We start from the raw sequence: 20116 nt of genomic DNA, 5'->3' as shown, positions 1-20116 counted from the left end.
TTCAACACAGAACCTTTAAATACTAAGATCAACGTAACGTTTCCTTCCTCTCGCTCTTCTCCGTCCTTCTGGTTTCACATACAACTCTGTAATTACATTCACACGTGACGCTTATTTTCTTCTTTTTTTTGGCATGTGTAGTGAATTAAAACTGAGATTTTCACACGAGCTGATCGTTCACGCCGAATCAGCAGAATCTACGAGCCTTTTATTGCACAGAAATGAGACGGTGACGGATCAATAATAATAATCAGATAATCAGAGATTAGTGTCGTAAATGCTGATTATCTTTAAAAACAAAGTATTTCAGTCGGACTCGTGTCTGCAGAGGAAGCTCCTATAATGTAATAATTTCACCAATAATATAATAAAACAGTAACCTATAATGTAATAACTTCACCAATAATGTAATAAAATATCCTGATTGATGTTGTAATAACATTTTTACCGATAATGTAAAACCTTATTACATTATTGGGAATTTATATTACAAATAATGTAATATATATGTTCATTTTCAGTCCAGAGTTCTACATTTTGTGTTTTAAGTATCTAAGAATGTTATATATTCTGGATTTGAAACACCAGAATGATTATTGTGTTAAATTGCAGACTTTGAGTTTCATGTAATAAATTCCCAATAACGTAATAAGGTATTACATTATTGGTAAAAATGTTATTACAATATCAGTCAGAATATTTTATTACATTATTGGGGAAGTTATTACATCATTGGGTTTTATAATATTTTCGATTGAGTTAAGTGCAAATTTTATTACATTTTCAGGAAGTTATTACATCATAGGGGGCTATTTTATTACATTATTGGTGCTACAAGCTCTTTATGTGCAACGACTCCAAAATAACTAGAAGATTCTGTCCCAAGACAGAAATTATTAGAAAGAAAGAAAGAAAGAAAGAAAGAAAGAAAGAAAGAAAGAAAGAAAGAAAGAAAGAAAGAAAGAAAGAAAGAAAGAAAGAAAGAAAGAAAGAAAGAAAGAAAGAAAGAAGGCTCTTGTGCAAGATGCTGAGTCATGCTGCAGCCACAGATTCCACCAACAGGTTTTATTACCAGTTATTATCTGTTATTATCTGTTATTAACAGTTATTACCAGTTATTATCTGTTATTAACAGTTATCATCTGATATTAAGGTATTATCACCAGTTATTACCTTCTATTAACAGTTATTACCAGTTATTACCAGTTATTAACTGTTATTAACTGTTATTATCTGTTATTAACAGTTATTACCAGTTATTATCTGTTATTAACAGTTATCATCTGATATTAAGTTATTATCACCAGTTATTACCTGTTATTAACAGTTATTACCAGTTATTATCTGTTATTAACAGTTATTAACAGTTATTATCACCAGTTATTACCTGTTATTAACAGTTATTACCAGTTAATATCTGTTATTAACAGTTATTAACAGTTATTATCACCAGTTATTACCTGTTATTAACAGTTATTACCAGTTATTACCAGTTATTAACAGTTATTACCTAATATTCTTCCTGCCGTCAATCATCAACAGCATCATTTAGGAGGATAAAGAGAGGATATGTAGAAATAAATAAGTGACAGGTAAAGACCAGAACTCTGGTTAAAGTAGGATGTTATTGAGATGAGGGTCTGGTCCTGGACCTGGTCCTGGATCTGGTCCAGGTTCTGGTCCTGGACCTGGTCCAGGATCTGGACCTGGTCCTGGATCTGGTCCTGGTCTGGTTCTGGTCCAGGTCAGACCACCAGGATCTGGACCTGGTCTGGTCCTGGTCCGGGTCAGACCACCAGGATCTGGACCTGGTCCTGGTCTGGTCCAGGTCTGGTCCTGGTCCGGGTCAGACCACCAGGATCTGGACCTGGTCCTGCTCGTCGGGTCGGTAGAAGAAGGGGATGCAGGGGTTCTCCCCCAGGAAGGGGGGCCTGTGGGCCCCGCGGGGTCCCCCCTGGGGGTTCTGGATCTCCTGCAGCAGCTGCATGATCTGCCGGGTCGTCCCGTCCTGGTTGGGGGGCCCCGGGAGGTCCGGGTCCGACGGTTCGGCCAGCGGAACCACCTCCATGGATTCTGAGGAAACAAAAAGCAGAATATTTATTTTTTTATTGGGCTGAAACCCGCCCGACCTGGCAACCCGGACTGAGTCTAACAACTGGAAACACATTTATTTCTCCTCAAAACTATTAATTAAATGAACTTTTCCTTTTCAAAGTCTAAGAAAACTTTTTAATGGTGACTTTATTTAATGAATATTCAAAAACTAAGACCTTTAAATTGAGATTCTAAGACAAACTAGACAATTTCCTCGCAGAAATTTCGAGAGTGCCACGGCGGGCTGCTGCACATTTGTGTACATTTTACAAGCAATAAAGGTGAAGGACTCAATACCGAGTCCAATGACACCACCCATGACTCTGTATGTCAAACCATTCAGAAGATATTGGACTATAACATATCGGCCAATCAGAAGAAGTAAAATAAATAGTAGTGAAAATTATCGGCCTATAGCCTTAGCCAGTATTTTATCCAAAATCCTGGAGAGGATCTTACTGAACAGGCTAGAACTGTTTGTCCTGACATCTGATAACCAGTTTGGTTTCAAACCCAGACATGGGACCGACATGTGTATTTTTGCTCTAAAGGAGATTTTAGATCTGTATAACAGGCATAATTCTACAATGTTTCTGTGTTTTATTGATGCTTCTAAAGCTTTTGATCGTATAAACCATGAAAAATTGTTTTATAAATTGCACAGCAGAGGTGTTCCCAAGTATCTTTTAAGGATTCTGATTTTTTGGTATGCTCATCAGGCAATGCATGTAAAGTGGGGTAACTTTATGTCTGCTCCGTTTGGAGTATGCAATGGAGTTAGACAGGGTAGCATTTTATCTCCATTTTTATTTAATATTTATATGGACGAACTATCCAAGCTGCTCAGTGGTTGTGGTACAGGCTGCGTGGTTGGTAACACCATCATCAACCACCTGATGTACGCTGATGATTTAGTTGTTTTTTCACCATATAGTGCTGGTCTTCAACAGCTAAGAGTCTGCTCACAATATGGCCTCCACTTTGACATTCTCTACAATGCAAAGAAAAGCAACATAATGATCGTCAGGACCAAAGAGGACAGAAAACTGTCATTTCCTGACTTCTTTTTGTCTGGCACTGTCCTCAAAGTATGCAATGAGATCAAATACTTGGGACACTATTTTAATGACGACCTGTCTGATGATAGGGACATTTACAGACAGCGTCGTGCATTGTATGCGCAAGCGAACACACTTATACGCAAATTTGGTGTGTGCTCTGTACCTGTGAAGGCTGCACTTTTTAGAGCCTACTGTACCCCCATGTATACTGCTCACTTGTGGCGTCGCTATAAAAAGACCAGTATGCAGAAACTGTGTGTCGCCTATAATGATGGGATGAGGCTGTTGCTCAAGGTGCCACGCTGGAGCAGTGCAAGTCAGCTGTTTGTCAGTGTCGGTGTGCCTACCTGCACTGCTGTACTGCGTAACCTTATGCACAGATGTATGTGCAGGTTGTCGGACTCTGGGAACAATTTAATTCTCACACTGACTAACCCTGCACAGAGCTCAGTCAGGTTCTTCTCCAGAATCTGGAATCATTGGCGTAAAAGCCTTTATGTAAATGTCATGTGATATGTGATATGTGATTACTGTGGATTTTATTTTTATTTTTTGTACCCTTTGTCTGTTGTCTGTTGTGCTATGGACCTTGTGTCCTTAATAAAGTTTATTATTATTATTATTATTATTATTATTATTAGAAGAAGGGGCGGGGCTAATTTGTATATATAATATACAAATGTAAATATTTATATGTATAATAATAATAATAATATACATATATATCCCATGAACCGGTTCCCAGCAGGACTGTTGATCATCTAAGGTCAAAACCAAAAACCGGAAACCGAAAGATCAATGAAGAAATTTCTATCAAAATCAACAATATTCCCATTGAAAGAGTAACAGAATACAAATTCCTTGGAACACTCATTGATCATAAATTAAAATGGAAATCACACATTAATTATGTCAAAAAGAAAATGTCTAGAACTATTGCAATTATAAATAAATCAAAAGAATTTTTAAATTCAAAGTCACTTAACCTTTTGTATTGTTCCCTTGTAGTTCCATACATGTCTTACTGTGTGGAGATGTGGGGAAACACATACAAGACCCATCTAAAACCCATTTTTGTATTACAGAAACGAATAATACGTATAATAAAGAAAAAAACGTTCCATGAGCCAACCAACGCTCTTTTTATAAATTTAAATACTCTCAAATTCTGGGATATAGTTAAGTTGCAAACTTTATTGGTCCCATTCAAAGCTCACAACAATCTCCTTCCACGCAGCATACAGGAGCTGTTCCAAATCCAGGAGAACAAATATCAACTGAGAAATGCTGGTTCATTCAAAAACCAAAAGGCAAGAACAAAGTCAAAAGAACATTGTATTTCAGTAAATGGTGTAAAACTATGGAATTGTTGCGAAAAGGACTTAAGAATGTGTAGTTCAATCCATACCTTCAAAAGAATGTTTAAAATTAAGACTATCAACGGGTATAAAAAAATACTGTAACAAACTGTACGGATATATTCTAATTCATTGACATCAAATTTCATAGTGGTTTCATAGTATTATTACTGGGCTTTAGTTTGCTTCTTCGCATCCACCAATATATGATAGTGTAACAGATGTATTATTGTTGTGCGTGCGTGCGTGCGTGCGTCTGGCGTGCATGCGTGCGTGCGTGCGTGCGTGCGTGTGTGTGTGTGTATTGATTGTATGATAATAGGGTAGGCATCACAAGCTCATGCTTCAGCCTACACCTTTTTTGGTCACATCTTTTGAGCCATCTCTTTAGTTCCTCCCTGGTTTTGCTGTTTTCCCCATGTGTGCTGTATAATGATGATGGTTGCACCGATGTAACATTGTTTTTTGTTTTTTGAATGACCAAAATAAACAATAAAAGAAAGAAAGAAAGAAAAGGTCAGGGTTCAGATTTCTCCATTTTCCAGGTTAAAGTATATGAAGTCTTTACTGATTGAGTCATGTGACCAGTTCTGGCTCAGTCTAATCAGTCAACAGCTGTGCTCTGGTTGCTAGGGGCAACAAGAACCTCGAAATGAGGAAGGTTCGCTTTGAGAAAACCCCAGCTTTTGCCTTGTGAAAGTTCTCAAATAACTCTGATTTGTGAGAAAACCGTAGCTCCTAGCAGAAAAACAAAGACATTGTGAGAGACACAGAACCCAGCAGATTCTGACAATCTTAATTTTATTCAGAAATTCCTTAAAATGTGTAATTAGTAACGGCAGTACGAAAATAAAGTGAGATTTTTTTGAAGAAAACTTTTTAAATTTTTTTTTTACATTGCAGTCAATGGAGACCGAGGCAGGAATTGGCGTGGCTGTTAGCCCCCCCGTTTGAATTTTGTGCATACCCCGCCTGTCAAAGTCACATTTTATGAATCTCAACACCTATGTCTACATTTTGACCAAAAATTGTTTGTCCAGCTTTTATGGTTCGGCCGTGAGCTCGAGTTACAAATACAAATTATGGTCATTTTTTGAATGTTTCTCTCACTCTAAAAAATTTGAACTTCACTCTAGATTTGACAAAAAGTGATTTCCAGTCCTCGCTTGAGCGCTCATATCTTGAAAAGTGTACATTTTAGGAAAAAACAGTTTCAGGTTTGGAGAGAGAAGAGAAGTTTTCCTCCGTTTTGAAGTTTGAATGACAGTTCTACGTGCAAGTATGAGAAAGATACGTGACTCAGAAAAAAGGTGAATTTGGAGTTTTTCCAACCTCCTTCCAGCCACAGTGTTACATTCTGCCCCATTCACTTACATAGGAAAATCTCCCCATTAGTTTGGAAATTTGGAAATGTTTTTGCACTTCGTGCAAAAACTATTTGTGCCATCGCTCTGAAAATCCACAGGACTGTAGTTAAATTCAGGACCTACAACTTTCTAAATTGGTTCATAATTTTTCGAGTAACGGTGTGCGAGTGGTGAGGCCTCAAACTTCTCCCAATGCATTCCGGATGGCGCTAAAAGTGCACGTTTTTGCACGTTGCGCAAAAACGTGCATGCCAATCGCTAATAAAAGTCATAGCACACGATTCCCGCTTAAGGCGCACGTTTCTACGTTTTTACTTTTCGCGTTTTCTCAAAACTGCGGGACTAGTAGCGCGCCGAAGTTTTGTCCGGAAAATGAATAATAATAAAAAAGAAAAAATAAGATTAAATCCACACAATAACATGGCGAAGCTAGAGGCACTCCTCCATAGCTCTGCAGTGGAGGAGTGCCTCTTGGCGCAGCCGTGGCACTAATTAAGACATTTAAAGATCGTATTTTACTTTTTAAGGACCGCGGCGCCTGATTAGCGTCTCTGAGCATCGCTGAGTCGGGGTTTTTCACCACCAGGATTTTCGCTGAGTCGGGGTTTTTCACCACCAGGGTTTTCGCTGAGTCGGGGTTTTTCTCACCTGCCTCCCCGGCGGTGCTGAGGTCGAGCTGCTGCTCGTTAGCGTTAGCGACGGCTACAGGAAGCAGGTCGGGGCTAGCGTTAGCCACGGGGCCAGCGTTAGCCACGGTAGCGTAGCGGCTGAACCAGTCGTTCCTCTCGGCCACGAGTCGCATCACCAGGTCCTGCAGCTCGGCCAGCTTCGCCTGCAACGACACGCTTAGTTTTAATCACATCTTTAATCTCCACATTTATACTTTTTTCTCGACATTTATACTTTTTTCTCTGGCCAGGGGTGGCCCCCCCCGGTGGGGCCGTGGCCCCCCCTGGTGGGGGCAGGGGGGGCCCCCATAGACATATTTACGTAGACGCCGCATCGAGTGTTCTTGCCCGCTGCTGCGATACGTCAACGTCGCCGCCATATTGGATGTTCAAGACTGCGCTGTAAACTAATACAAGTAAATGGACTTATTCTCATAAAGTAAGAAAATTAAAAAAATCACAAAAATAAGAAAAATAGAGAAACATATTTTCTCATCAACAAAACAAATTTAAAATTTTTCAAATAACAAAATAACATATTTGAACCATTTTTCAGACAATAAAATAACTGAAAAAATCTGAAAAATGGTTCAAATATGTTATTTTTTTTATGTAAAATATGCTTTGTCGATGTTTCTCTATTCTTATTTTTGTGAGGGGGATATATATAGTTTTTCAGCACTACCTTGTTCTCTATAGCTGATATAACATGAATTACTCCTATGTGGGATCAATAAAGTTCTTATTTTTGCCATCTTAGAAAATTAAATATATTATATTTGGTGCCTAACTGTTTCCCAAGTATATTAGTGCGTGTGTGAATGAATAAATGTGACGTAAAACGTACATTTATTTGTAGAAAATTATTAAAATAAGTCCATTTACTTGTATTAGTTTACAGCGCAGTCTTGAACATCCAATATGGCAGCTACGTTGACGTACGGCTCAGCGCTCAATGCCGCGTCTACGTATATATGTCTATGGTGGCCCCCCCCCCCGGTGGGGCCGTGGCCCCCCCCTGCCCCCCCCCCCCCCCGGTGGGGCCGTGGCCCCCCCCCCCGGTGGGGCCGTGGCTCCCCCCCCCCCGGTGGGGCCGTGGCCCCCCCTCGCCCCCCCTGCTGGTGAAGAGGAGGAACAGACCTTCATCTCCTCCTTGTCCTGGGCCAGCAGGCTGATGTATTGCTCCTTCTCCTGGTGTTTCTGCTTCATGATGGCTCTCTGGTTCTGGTACAGGGCGATGTATTCTCCTGGAAACACAGGAATTAATTATTCACAATTAAATCATTCACTATTAAACTATTCTCCTCGAGTTTGCATGGAAATAGTAATTCTGAATTGAGGTTTCCATGGAAACACGTTTGATGGTCTTTCTCCAATTCCTCTCCAGGTCTGGGGGTTGTGAAGGTTCTGATTGGATAGGGGGGGGACCGGAAGTTAAACTACCGGAAGAAAAACTAACTTAGCCACTACAACTTTTCTTGAAACTTTGTTTGGCCCAGTGCGGAATATAAGCGTCATGGAGACAGACGGGCGAGGGAACGAGCAGAAAGAAAGACCGGAATTAATTTAAAGAGGAATTAGTGTTTACATTTTTTTTTAAATTTAATTTACATTTTTTTATTTATTTTTCTTCTATTTATTTAATTAATTTATTTTTATCATTTTTAATTTTGTTTTTTTGTTTGTTCTGTCATTTTTTCCTCTTTTTTTCTTTTCTTTTAAATTTTATTTTTTTTAAATTCTTTTTTAAATGTATTTATTTATTTAGAAAAATGTCATTTTATTTTTTTAATTTTATTCTATTTTGTATTTTTCTTTTTTTGAATGAATGGATATATGATCGCAGAATTATTGTATTGGGATTTAATATAGGAATAAACCAGCCACTTACTTCGGAATTAAGTTTAATTCGGAATGACCATTTTCATTCGGAATTAGGTGTTTACATGGTAATTTTCACTCATTTAAAATGGGATTTAATTTTAATTCTGAATGAAAGAGGAATTAAACCTCCCATGTAAACGAGTGAATGAGAACCAGAGCAGATCCAGCTGTGAAACATTCAGGGATGTTTGTTTTCTCACCGATGGTGTCGGTTTCCCCCGACAGCCGGATGCATCGATGCTCCAGCTGTGGGTTAGGGTTTAGGCCCAATCCCAATACTCCCCCTACTTTCTTCCACTAGCCCTCCCTCACTACCAATAGCCCTAAAAAAGAAGGGACAGATTTTAGGAAGCCAAGAGCCAAAAGCTGTTTTAATTTCAGCTGTAGCGCTGTTAATATGCTACTTTATTAAGTTTTAATATTTTTTCAGGCGTAAAAGTAACCGTTAAGATCCCCAACCTGGGCTCAGTTTATGCAAATAACGCCTGTTAAGAAATTTGACCCGATGTTTTCGGACATGAGAAGACCGGGGAGCAGCAGCAGCAGCAGCTGTTACCATGGTAACAACAGCAGCAGATCACGTACAGACGTGATCCCCGGGTCAACCTGCGCTGTCGTCCTGGGGAGAAACCTGCAGCTCTGTGGAGAATTACTGCTGGCTGAAATAAATAATTTAGGAAGATAAATGTTGGTTTAATAGATGAAATCTAACAGTTGAAGCTACGCCTGTTAAGAAATTTGCTCCGATGTTTTCGGAGATGAGAAGAGCCGCCGGCTCGGAGCAGCAGCTCACGGCCGGGTCAACCCACGCCTTCGTCCCGGGAGAGAAACCTGCAGCTCTGTGGAGAATTACCGCTGGCTGAAATAAATCATTTAGGAAGATGTTGGTTTAATAGATGAAATCTAACAGTTGTAGCTACGCCTGTTAAGAAATTTGCTCAGAAAATTCCGGGATTTCTGCCTGCCTGCCGGCTCCGGATCTGATTTATGGTTCCGCGTTAAATCAACGCAGCGCCTACGGCGTAGGGTACGGCGTAGGGTACGGCGTAGGGTACGGCGTAGGGTACGGCGTAGGGTACGGCGTAGGGTACGGCGTAGGGTACGGCGTAGGGTACGGCGTAGGGTACGGCGTAGGGTACGGCGTAGGGTACAGCATAGGGTACGGGGTAAGTTGTGCGTCGCCGCGTAACCTATGCCGTAGGCTCTGCGTTGGTGTAACACGGAACCATAAATCAGCCTTTATTCTGGCGAGGTTGGAAAAAGACTTCGCAACAACGGCCAAACGAGTGATTATGTACATTCACTGAGTGAATATTATGAAAGTAAAATATATATTTCTCACTAGAAATGTAATCAAAACGCATTTTTATGCAGAATCTAACACGTAATCTGCTGCCATTTACACGCACCACCAGCTGAAAAATAGCAGATCTACAACTTACGTGCAGAGTGAATTAAGCACTTCTGTCATTTAACATTTTATTTTTATGCTTTTATTTTGAAGAGCACCGTTCTTCCTCTGTTACTTCCGTTATTGACGAATCTTATCTTCCTGTTCCCGTCCGAGCGTAGCAGCATGCTAACGCTGCTCCAGAGTTGGTAAAATATGCAAGCAAATGATTAACTTGTCATATTTTGTGTTGAAACTTATGAAAAGTTATTTTATTGTGGTTCGCCCCGTGTTTTTGTTGTTTACAGGTCTCAAATATTTGCAGATAATACTGGGTCCTTGACATGCCAGTTTGAGATCTAAATATGTTGTTATATCGTTATTGAATGCACTGTTTTTTTTATTTGTTGCATTGATTGACTGAATGTGCTTATATTTTCAACACTGTGCCTAGTTTTATGTTTTACACTATGCAATACGTTTTACACTGTACAATATGTTTTTATACAGAACGTTGTAATTTTTTCCTTATCCTTTTGAAGAAAAAAAAAGTATTTGACAGATCACCTGTTGTGGCGTATTTGTTACAAGGTGGTGGTGTGTGAGGAGGGATATGTGAGGGTGTGTGTGTGAGGGGGTGTGTGTGAGGGGGTGTGTGTGAGGGGGTGTGTGTGAGGAGGTGTGTGTGAGGGTGTGTGAGGGGGTGTGTGTGAGGAGGTGTGTGTGAGGGGGTGTGTGTGAGGGGGTGTGTGTGAGGGGGTGTGTGTGAGGAGGTGTGTGTGAGGGTGTGTGAGGGGGTGTGTGTGAGGGGGTGTATGTGAGGGGGTGTGTGTGAGGGGGTGTGTGTGAGGAGGTGTGTGTGAGGAGGTGTGTGTGAGGGGGTGTGTGTGAGGGGGTGTGTGTGAGGGGGTGTGTGTGAGGGGGTATATGTGAGGGGGTGTGTGTGAGGAGGGATATGTGAGGGGGTGTGTGTGAGGGGGTGTGTGTGAGGGGGTGTGTGTGAGGGGGTGTGTGTGAGGAGGTGTGTGTGAGGGGGTGTGAGGGGGTGTGTGTGAGGGTGTGTGAGGGGGTGTGTGTGAGGAGGTGTATGTGAGGGGGTGTGTGTGAGGAGGGATATGTGAGGGGGTGTGTGTGAGGGGGTGTGTGTGAGGGGGTGTGTGTGAGGGGGTGTGTGTGAGGGTGTGTGAGGGGGTGTGTGTGAGGGGGTGTGTGTGAGGGGGTGTGTGTGAGGGGGTGTGTGTGAGGGTGTGTGAGGGGGTGTGTGTGAGGGGGTGTGTGTGAGGGGGTGTGTGAGAGGGGGTGTGTGTGAGGAGGTGTGTGAGAGGGGGTGTGTGTGAGGGGGTGTGTGTGAGGGGGTGTGTGTGAGGAGGTGTGTGTGAGGGGGTGTGTGTGAGGAGGTGTGTGTGAGGGTGTGTGTGTGAGGGGGTGTGTGTGAGGGTGTGTGTGTGAGGGGGTGTGTGTGAGGGGGTGTGTGTGAGGAGGTGTGTGAGAGGGGGTGTGTGTGAGGGGGTGTGTGTGAGGGGGTGTGTGTGAGGAGGTGTGTGTGAGGGGGTGTGTGTGAGGAGGTGTGTGTGAGGGTGTGTGTGTGAGGGGGTGTGTGTGAGGGTGTGTGTGTGAGGGGGTGTGTGTGAGGGGGTGTGTGTGAGGAGGTGTGTGTGAAGAGGTGTGTGTGAGGGGGTATATGTGAGGGGGTGTGTGTGAGGGGGTGTGTGTGAGGGTGTGTGTGTGAGGAGGTGTGTGTGAGGGGGTGTGTGAGGGGGTGTGTGTGAGGGGGTGTGTGTGAGGGGGTGTGTGTGAGGGGGTGTGTGTGAGGGGGTGTGTGTGAGGAGGTGTGTGTGAGGGTGTGTGTGAGGGGGTGTGTGTGAGGGGGTGTGTGTGAGGGGGTGTGTGTGAGGGGGTGTGTGTGAGGGGGTAAATGTGAGGGGGTGTGTGTGAGGGGGTGTGTGTGAGGGGGTGAGTGTGAGGGGGTATATGTGAGGGGGTGTGTGTGAGGGGGTGTGTGTGAGGAGGTGTGTGTGAGGGGGTAAATGTGAGGGGGTGTGTGTGAGGGGGTGTGTGTGAGGGGGTGTGTGTGAGGGGGTAAATGTGAGGGGGTGTGTGTGAGGGGGTGTGTGTGAGGGGGTGTGTGTGAGGGGGTGTGTGTGAGGAGGTGTGTGTGAGGAGGTGTGTGTGAGGGGGTATATGTGAGGGTGTGTGTGAGGGGGTGTGTGTGAGGGGGTGTGTGTGAGGGGGTATATGTGAGGGGGTGTGTGTGAGGGGGTGTGTGTGAGGGGGTGTGTGTGAGGGGGTGTATGTGAGGGGGTGTGTGTGAGGAGGTGTGTGTGAGGGGGTGTGTGTGAGGGGTTGTGTGTGAGGGGGTGTGTGTGAGGGGGTGTGTGTGAGGGGGTATATGTGAGGGGGTGTGTGTGAGGGGGTATATGTGAGGGGGTGTGTGTGAGGGGGTGTGTGTGAGGGGGTAAATGTGAGGGGGTGTGTGTGAGGGGGTGTGTGTGAGGGGGTGTGTGTGAGGAGGTGTGTGTGAGGAGGTGTGTGTGAGGGGGTGTGTGAGGGGGTGTGTGTGAGGAGGTGTGTGTGAGGAGGTGTGTGTGAGGGGGTGTGTGTGAGGGGGTGTGTGTGAGGGGGTGTGTGTGAGGGGGTATATGTGAGGGGGTGTGTGTGAGGGGGTGTGTGTGAGGGGGTGTGTGTGAGGGGGTATATGTGAGGGGGTGTATGTGAGGGGGTGTGTGTGAAGGGCTGTGTGTGAGGGGGTGTGTGAGGGGGTGTGTGTGAGGGGGTGTGTGTGAGGGGGTATATGTGAGGGGGTGTGTGTGAGGGGGTGTGTGTGAGGAGGTGTGTGTGAGGGGGTAAATGTGAGGGGGTGTGTGTGAGGGGGTAAATGTGAGGGGGTGTGTGTGAGGGGGTGTGTGTGAGGGGGTGTATGTGAGGGGGTGTGTGTGAGGGGGTGTGTGTGAGGGGGTGTGTGTGAGGGGGTAAATGTGAGGGGGTGTGTGTGAGGGGGTGTGTGTGAGGGGGTAAATGTGAGGGGGTGTGTGTGAGGGGGTGTGTGTGAGGGGGTGTATGTGAGGGGGTGTGTGTGAGGGGGTGTGTGTGAGGGGGTGTGTGTGAGGGGGTGTGTGTGAGGGGGTGTGTGTGAGGGGGTAATGTGAGGGGGTGTGTGTGAGGGGGTGTGTGTGAGGGGGTATATGTGAGGGGGTGTGTGTGAGGGGGTGTGTGTGAGGAGGTGTGTGTGAGGGGGTAAATGTGAGGGGGTGTGTGTGAGGGGGTGTGTGTGAGGGGGTAATGTGAGGGGGTGTGTGTGAGGGGGTGTGTGTGAGGGGGTGTGTGTGAGGAGGTGTGTGTGAGGGGGTGTGTGTGAGGAGGTGTGTGTGAGGGGGTGTGTGTGAGGAGGGATATGTGAGGGGGTGTGTGTGAGGGGGTGTGTGTGAGGAGGTGGTGTGTGAGGAGGTGTGTGTGAGGGGGTGTGTGTGAGGAGGTGTGTGTGAGGGGGTGTGTGTGAGGAGGTGTGTGTGAGGAGGTGTGTGTGAGGGGGTGTGTGTGAGGGTGTGTGTGTGAGGGGGTGTGTGTGAGGGGGTGTGTGTGAGGGGGTGTGTGTGAGGGGGTGTGTGTGAGGAGGTGTGTGTGAGGAGGTGTGTGTGAGGGGGTGTGTGTGAGGAGGTGTGTGTGAGGGGGTGTGTGTGAGGGGGTGTATGTGAGGGGGTGTGTGTGAGGGGGTGTGTGTGAGGGGGTGTGTGTGAGGGGGTGTGTGTGAGGGGGTGTGTGTGAGGGGGTGTGTGTGAGGGGGTGTGTGTGAGGGGGTGTGTCGTGAGGAGGTATATGTGAGGGGGTGTGTGTGAGGGGGTGTGTGTGAGGAGGGTGTGTGAGGGGGGTGTTGTGAGGGGTGTGTGTGAGGAGGTGTGTGTGAGGGGGTGTGTGTGAGGGGGTGTGTGTGAGGGGGTGTGTGTGAGGGGGTGTGTGTGAGGGGGTGTGTGTGAGGGGGTGTGTGTGAGGAGGTATATGTGAGGGGGTGTGTGTGAGGGGGTGTGTGTGAGGGGGGTGTGTGTGAGGGGTGTATGTGAGGGGGTGTGTGTGAGGAGGTGTGTGTGAGGGGGTGTGTGTGAGGGGGTGTGTGTGAGGGGGTGTGTGTGAGGGGGTATATGTGAGGGGGTGTGTGTGAGGGGTGTGTGTGAGGAGGTATATGTGAGGGGGTATATGTGAGGGGGTGTGTGTGAGGGGGGTGTGTGTGAGGGGTGTGTGTGAGGGGGTGTATGTGAGGGGGTGTGTGTGAGGGGTGTGTGTGAGGGGGTGTGTGAGGGGGTGTGTGTGAGGGGGTGTGTGTGAGGGGTGTGTGTGAGGGGGTATATGTGAGGGGTGTGTGTGAGGGGGTATATGTGAGGGGGTGTGTGTGAGGGGGTGTGTGTGAGGAGGTGTGTGTGAGGGGGTAAATGTGAGGGGGTGTGTGTGAGGGGGTGTGTGTGAGGGGGTAAATGTGAGGGGTGTGTGTGAGGGGGTGTGTGTGAGGGGGTGTATGTGAGGGGGTGTGTGTGAGGGGGTGTGTGTGAGGGGGTGTGTGTGAGGGGGTGTGTGTGAGGGGGTAATGTGAGGGGGTGTGTGAGGGGGTGTGTGTGAGGGGTAATGTGAGGGGGTGTGTGTGAGGGGGTGTGTGTGAGGGGGTGTATGTGAGGGGGTGTGTGTGAGGGGGTGTGTGTGAGGGGTGGGTGTGAGGGGGTGTGTGAGGGGGTGTGTGTGAGGGGATGAGGGGTGTGTGTGAGGGGTGTGTGTGTGAGGGGGTATATGTGAGGGGGTGTGTGTGAGGGGGTGTGTGTGAGGAGGTGTGTGTGAGGGGGTAATGTGAGGGGTGTGTGTGTGAGGGGGTGTGTGTAAGGGGGTAATGTGAGGGGGTGTGTGTGAGGGGGTGTGTGTGAGGGGGTGTATGTGAGGGGGTGTGTGTGAGGAGGTGTGTGTGAGGGGGTGTGTGTGAGAGGGATATGTGAGGGGGTGTGTGTGAGGGGGTGTGTGTGAGGAGGTGTGTGTGAGGAGGTGTGTGTGAGGGGGTGGTGTGTGAGGAGGTGTGTGTGAGGGGGTGTGTGTGAGGAGGTGTGTGTGAGGAGGTGTGTGTGAGGGGTGTGTGTGAGGGTGTGTGTGTGAGGGGGTGTGTGTGAGGGGGTGTGTGTGAGGGGTGTGTGTGAGGGGGTGTGTGTGAGGAGGTGTGTGTGAGGAGGTGTGTGTGAGGGGGTGTGTGTGAGGAGGTGTGTGTGAGGGGGTGTGTGTGAGGGGGTGTATGTGAGGGGGTGTGTGTGAGGGGGTGTGTGTGAGGGGGTGTGTGTGAGGGGGTGTGTGTGAGGGGGTGTGTGTGAGGGGGTGTGTGTGAGGAGGTGTGTGTGAGGAGGTGTGTGTGAGGGGGTGTGTGTGAGGAGTGTGTGTGAGGGGGTGTGTGTGAGGAGGTGTGTGTGAGGAGGTGTGTGTGAGGAAGTGTGTGTGAGGAGGGTGTGTGTGAGGGGGTGTGTGTGAGGGGGTGTGTGTGAGGGGGTGTGTGTGAGGGGGTGTGTGTGAGGGGGTGTGTGTGAGGGGGTGTGTGTGAGGGGGTGTGTGTGAGGGGGTGTGTGTGAGGGGGTATATGTGAGGGGGTGTGTGTGAGGGGGTGTGTGTGAGGGGGTGTGTGTGAGGGGGTGTATGTGAGGGGGTGTGTGTGAGGAGGTGTGTGTGAGGGGGTGTGTGTGAGGGGGTGTGTGTGAGGGGGTGTGTGTGAGGGGGTATATGTGAGGGGGTGTGTGTGAGGGGGTGTGTGTGAGGAGGTATATGTGAGGGGGTATATGTGAGGGGTGTGTGTGAGGTGTGTGTGTGAGGAGGTGTATGTGAGGGGGTATATGTGAGGGGGTGTGTGTGAGGGGGTGTGTGTGAGGGGGTACTGTATATGTGAGGGGGTGTGTGTGAGGGTGTGTGTGAGGGGGTATATGTGAGGGGGTATATGTGGAGGGGGTGTGTGTGAGGGGGTGTGTGTGAGGGGGTGTGTGTGAGGGGGTGTGTGTGAGGGGGTGTGTGTGAGGGGGTGTGTGTGAGGAGGTATATGTGAGGGGGTGTGTGTGAGGGTGTGTATGTGAGGGGGTGTGTGTGAGGGGGTATATGTGAGGGGGTGTGTGTGAGGGGGTGTGTGTGAGGGTGTGTGTGAGGGGGTATATGTGAGGGGGTATATGTGAGGGGGTGTGTGTGAGGGGGTGTGTGTGAGGGGGTGTGTGTGAGGGGGTGTGTGTGAGGGGGTGTGTGTGAGGGGGTGTGTGTGAGGGGGTGTGTGTGAGGGGGTGTGTGTGAGGGGGTGTGTGTGAGGGGGTATATGTGAGGGGGTGTGGTCCAACTTTCTAATTGCGGGGTAAAGGGGAGGTAATTATCAGACGTTTTGCCAATTGTTCAAATCTTTATAATTATAATCTACAATTACCAGGTAATATTATGGAAACAACACACGCTTTCTTTTACAGTCCAGTTTCACTTTAATTACTGAGTAAAAGCCAGGTAAAAATGTCTGTACTTATTGGGTAAATACTTAGGAAATAGAATTACTGGGCAAGTAACTACAAGGTAAGTACCTGCCAATCACCAGGTAAAACATGGTAACTATCAGGTTAATTACAAGGTCAATAGAGTCATTTACACCCTCGGGGGTACATGCACCAATCCATTGATAATACATAATCAATAATGAATGGGTAAATACCCGGTAGTTATCCATGAAATGTATAGTAAATACAAGGTAACTACATGCTCATTGAAGTGTAATTAGCTGGTAACTACCTCAAATATAGGTTATAATTTCCTGATAGTTTGCAGAAAAATTACTTAGTAATTACCTGGTACTTACTTAGAAATAATTCATGTAATTTAAGAGTAATTACATGGTAAATTGACTGGTAGTTACCAATATTAACCTAGTAAATACCTGTCATTTCCCTCATAGTTCCATCTAATGTATTTGTAATTACCTAGTAATGTTTAGTTTAAACAAGCAGGTATTTACCATGTTATTACATGGTAAATACACATAATTACATGGTACAAGAAAATACGTAATAATTACCTAGTACTTACTGAGTAAATTACCCGGTAGTTATCATGTAATTACCTTGTAAATACAAGGTGCTACTAGGTAATTACAGCGTAATTATCATGGTATTACCTGGTTATTACTATACTGTAAAAGAAAGGGTTACCAAATTTTTTTTGTCCCTAGATCAGCTAGTGAGGATCGGAAATCCTTACGTCCGTAGAGAAAAATCCATAGCCACTACACTACTATTCTTCACTACCCCTAGGTGGAAAGAGGAATTGGGAACCACTACCCTCACGGGAACGCGCAAAATTTAGGGGTAGGGATGAAAATGAGGGGTAGTGATAGTATTGGGACAGGGCCTTAGGGTTTAGGGTTAGGGTTACAAGGATGTTTGTTTTCTCACCGATGGTGTCGGTTTCCCCCGACAGCTGGATGCATCGATGCTCCAGCTCCTCCACGCGCTCCTGCAGCTCCGCCTTCTCCGTCATCAGGGAGGTGAAGCGGCGCTGCAGCTGCTGCATGGCCGCCTGCAGGGCCGCGTGCTGCTGCTCAGGTACGCCACCTGGTGGACAGGTGAGCTGCTGCTCCGGTACGCCACCTGCAGGACAAGAGAGGGTTTAGACCAGGGGTCGGCAACCCAAAATGTTGGACCAAAAACACAAAAAACAAATATGTCTGGAGCCGCAAAAAATGAAAGGTTTTGTATCAGCCTTAGAATGAAGACAACACACGCTGCATGAATCTATATTAGTTAGTTCGCTTCGCTCCATTGGTTACCCGTAAAATTCAGAATCCAATTTAAAATGTAATTACTTGCGTATAAAGCCCAAAACGGCTTAGCTCCGTATTATTTGCAAGACCCGATAGAGCCTTATGTTCCTGGCAGAGCTCTCCGTTCTCAGAGTGCAGGTTTACTCGTAGTTCCTAGAGTATCCAAAATCTAGATTTGAGGCTTAGAGTTTCTGACCTGAATGTTCATGACTGTGCTGGTCCTGGTTCTGGTCCTGGTTCTGGTTCTGGTCCAGGTCCTGGTCCAGGTCCAGTTCCTGGTCCTGGTTCTGGTCCTGACGGGGGAGACGGGTTAATAACTGAAACCAGTCACACTGACTACGTTTCCAGCATCAACAACTAACCGGAATATTAATAATAACCCGGTTACACACCCTGTACTGCAGTAGTAGTACTAGCTCTGTAGTAGTAGTACTAACTCTGTAGTAGTAGTACTAGCTCTGTAGTAGTAGTACTAACTCTGTAGTAGTAGTACTAGCTCTGTCCTGTACTGTAGTAGTAGTAGTACTAGCTTTTTTCTCGAAATTTCGACTTTATTTTTGAAATTTTAACTTTTTTCTCAACATTTCAACTTTTTTCATGAAATTACACAAGTTCATTACCAGATAAACCTTTAAACATGAACTCTAAACCTGAGACTTTAACAGAATTAAAACAATAACGTTCTTCACCGTCTCTTTCTGGCTTTCAGGAACGATGGACGACTTTTCCGGGTTTTCCTGCTCCGATTGGCTTTCAACTCCGTCTCCTAAAGACAATAGAAACTATTAACACAATCATTTACATCTATTTACTGTTTTACAGTTTTATTTATGACAGGACAGTTCTTTTTTTCTTTTCTTTTTTTTTATTATTTATTTATTTATTTATTTTATATGACAGGACAGTTCTGTCGCAGGGATAAAAGTACAAATACATCTGGATAGAAAACATTCATGCTCTTTTTTTAAGTAGCAGAAAGAAGAGGAAAATGAAAAAAAAAAAACTTAAATTTTTTGGTGAAGAAAAAAAAGAATGAAGAAAAAAAAACTATTTTATGGGAGGGGAAGAAGAAAACGAAAGATAAAAATAAAAAAAAAATTAATTTATTTTTATCTTTAAATCCCTGAAATCCATATAAATGTGTGTTTTAAATCCATATAAATGTGTGTTTAAATCCATATAAATGTCTGTTTTAAATCCATATAAATGTGTGTTTAAATCCATATAAATGTGTGTTTTAAATCCATATAAATGTGTGTTTTAAATCCATATAAATGTGTGTTTTAAATCCATATAAATGTGTGTTTAAATCCATATAAATGTCTGTTTTAAATCCATATAAATGTGTGTTTTAAATCCATATAAATGTGTGTTTAAATCCATATAAATGTGTGTTTTAAATCCATATAAATGTGTGTTTTAAATCCATATAAATGTGTGTTTTAAATCCATATAAATGTATATTTGGGGGGTTTAAACTCACCCTGGTCTCTGGTGGATCCCAGGTTGGAGCTGAGCAGCTTCAGCTGTTGGTTTTCTCTGATCAGCTGGTGGAGCCGGATCTGGAGACGAGGATTCACACATTTAACCAGATTAAACTAGACCAGATTAAACTAGACCAGATTAAACTACGGTAATCAAACACCAGTAGATTAAACTAATCAACCAGTAGATTAAACTAATCAAACACCAGTAGATTAAACTAATCAAACACCAGTAGATTAAACTAATCAAACACCAGTAGATTAAACTAATCAGGAGGAAACGGCCTCGTTGAACCACAAATACATTTAGATTCACGTTTCCAGGGGATTGAATCTGAATAAAATTAAGAGTGTCAGAATCTGCCGGGTTCTGTGTCTCTCACGATGTTTTCGTTTTTCTGCTACGAGCAGAAAAAAAAAACACAGTCTTATATTCGGGCCAATACGGTCCTGGTACCTGCTCCTGCTGCAGCTGTACTTGTACCTATAACTGTGTACCTGTGTGTACTAGTACCTGCTCCTGCTGCAGCTGGTTCTGGCTCATCTCCATCTGCTCTCTCTGCTGCAGGAAGTGCTGCTGCAGACTCTCCCTCTCCGTCGCCATCTGCTGGTAGGCTGAGCTGTACTGCTGCAGGTGGAGCAGGGCCTGGTCCCGCTGCTCCAGCAGAACCCGGGCCTCCTGGTCCCGCTGCTCCAGCAGAACCCGGGCCTCCTGGTCCTCCTGGTCCCGCTGCAAACAGCAGTTTAACAGGAAGTTAATTCCTCTTTAATTCAGAATTAAAATGAAATCAGATTTAAAATGAGTTAAAATGACCACGTAAACACCTAATTCTGAATGAAAATGGCCATTCTGAATTAAACTTGGTTTAAAAGTTTGTCCGGTACCGTCTCCCGGGCTCCTCTTCCATACAGATATTACCGTATTGGCCCGAATATAAGACGACCCTGATTATAAAACGACCTCCTCTTTTTCAAGACTTTGAAAAAAGACTTTTTGAACACCAAATTCAATTTTCAT

General features: G+C 45.4%; 1 protein-coding gene across 1 annotated transcript in view; it reads right to left on the bottom strand.

The window, feature by feature from the left end:
• Positions 1–1766: 1766 nt before the first annotated feature.
• LOC133454842 (golgin subfamily A member 2-like) overlaps positions 1767–20116 on the bottom strand; it is a 42444-nt gene continuing 24094 nt past the window's right edge. The window contains exons 13-20 of the mRNA XM_061733566.1: positions 19613–19828; positions 19098–19176; positions 18304–18380; positions 17811–17907; positions 17247–17441; positions 7689–7795; positions 6529–6712; positions 1767–2073 (exon numbers count right to left, since the gene is read on the bottom strand). Coding sequence (XP_061589550.1) covers positions 1847–2073; positions 6529–6712; positions 7689–7795; positions 17247–17441; positions 17811–17907; positions 18304–18380; positions 19098–19176; positions 19613–19828 — 1182 coding nt within the window. The 3' untranslated portion in view covers positions 1767–1846. The remainder of the gene's footprint in view (positions 2074–6528; positions 6713–7688; positions 7796–17246; positions 17442–17810; positions 17908–18303; positions 18381–19097; positions 19177–19612; positions 19829–20116) is intronic.

Source organism: Cololabis saira, chromosome 11 (assembly GCF_033807715.1).
Source record: "Cololabis saira isolate AMF1-May2022 chromosome 11, fColSai1.1, whole genome shotgun sequence".
Classification (NCBI taxonomy): Eukaryota; Metazoa; Chordata; class Actinopteri; order Beloniformes; family Belonidae; genus Cololabis; species Cololabis saira.
The sequence above is the reverse complement of the archived record's forward strand: the minus strand, read 5'-3'. Positions and strand labels throughout refer to the sequence as shown.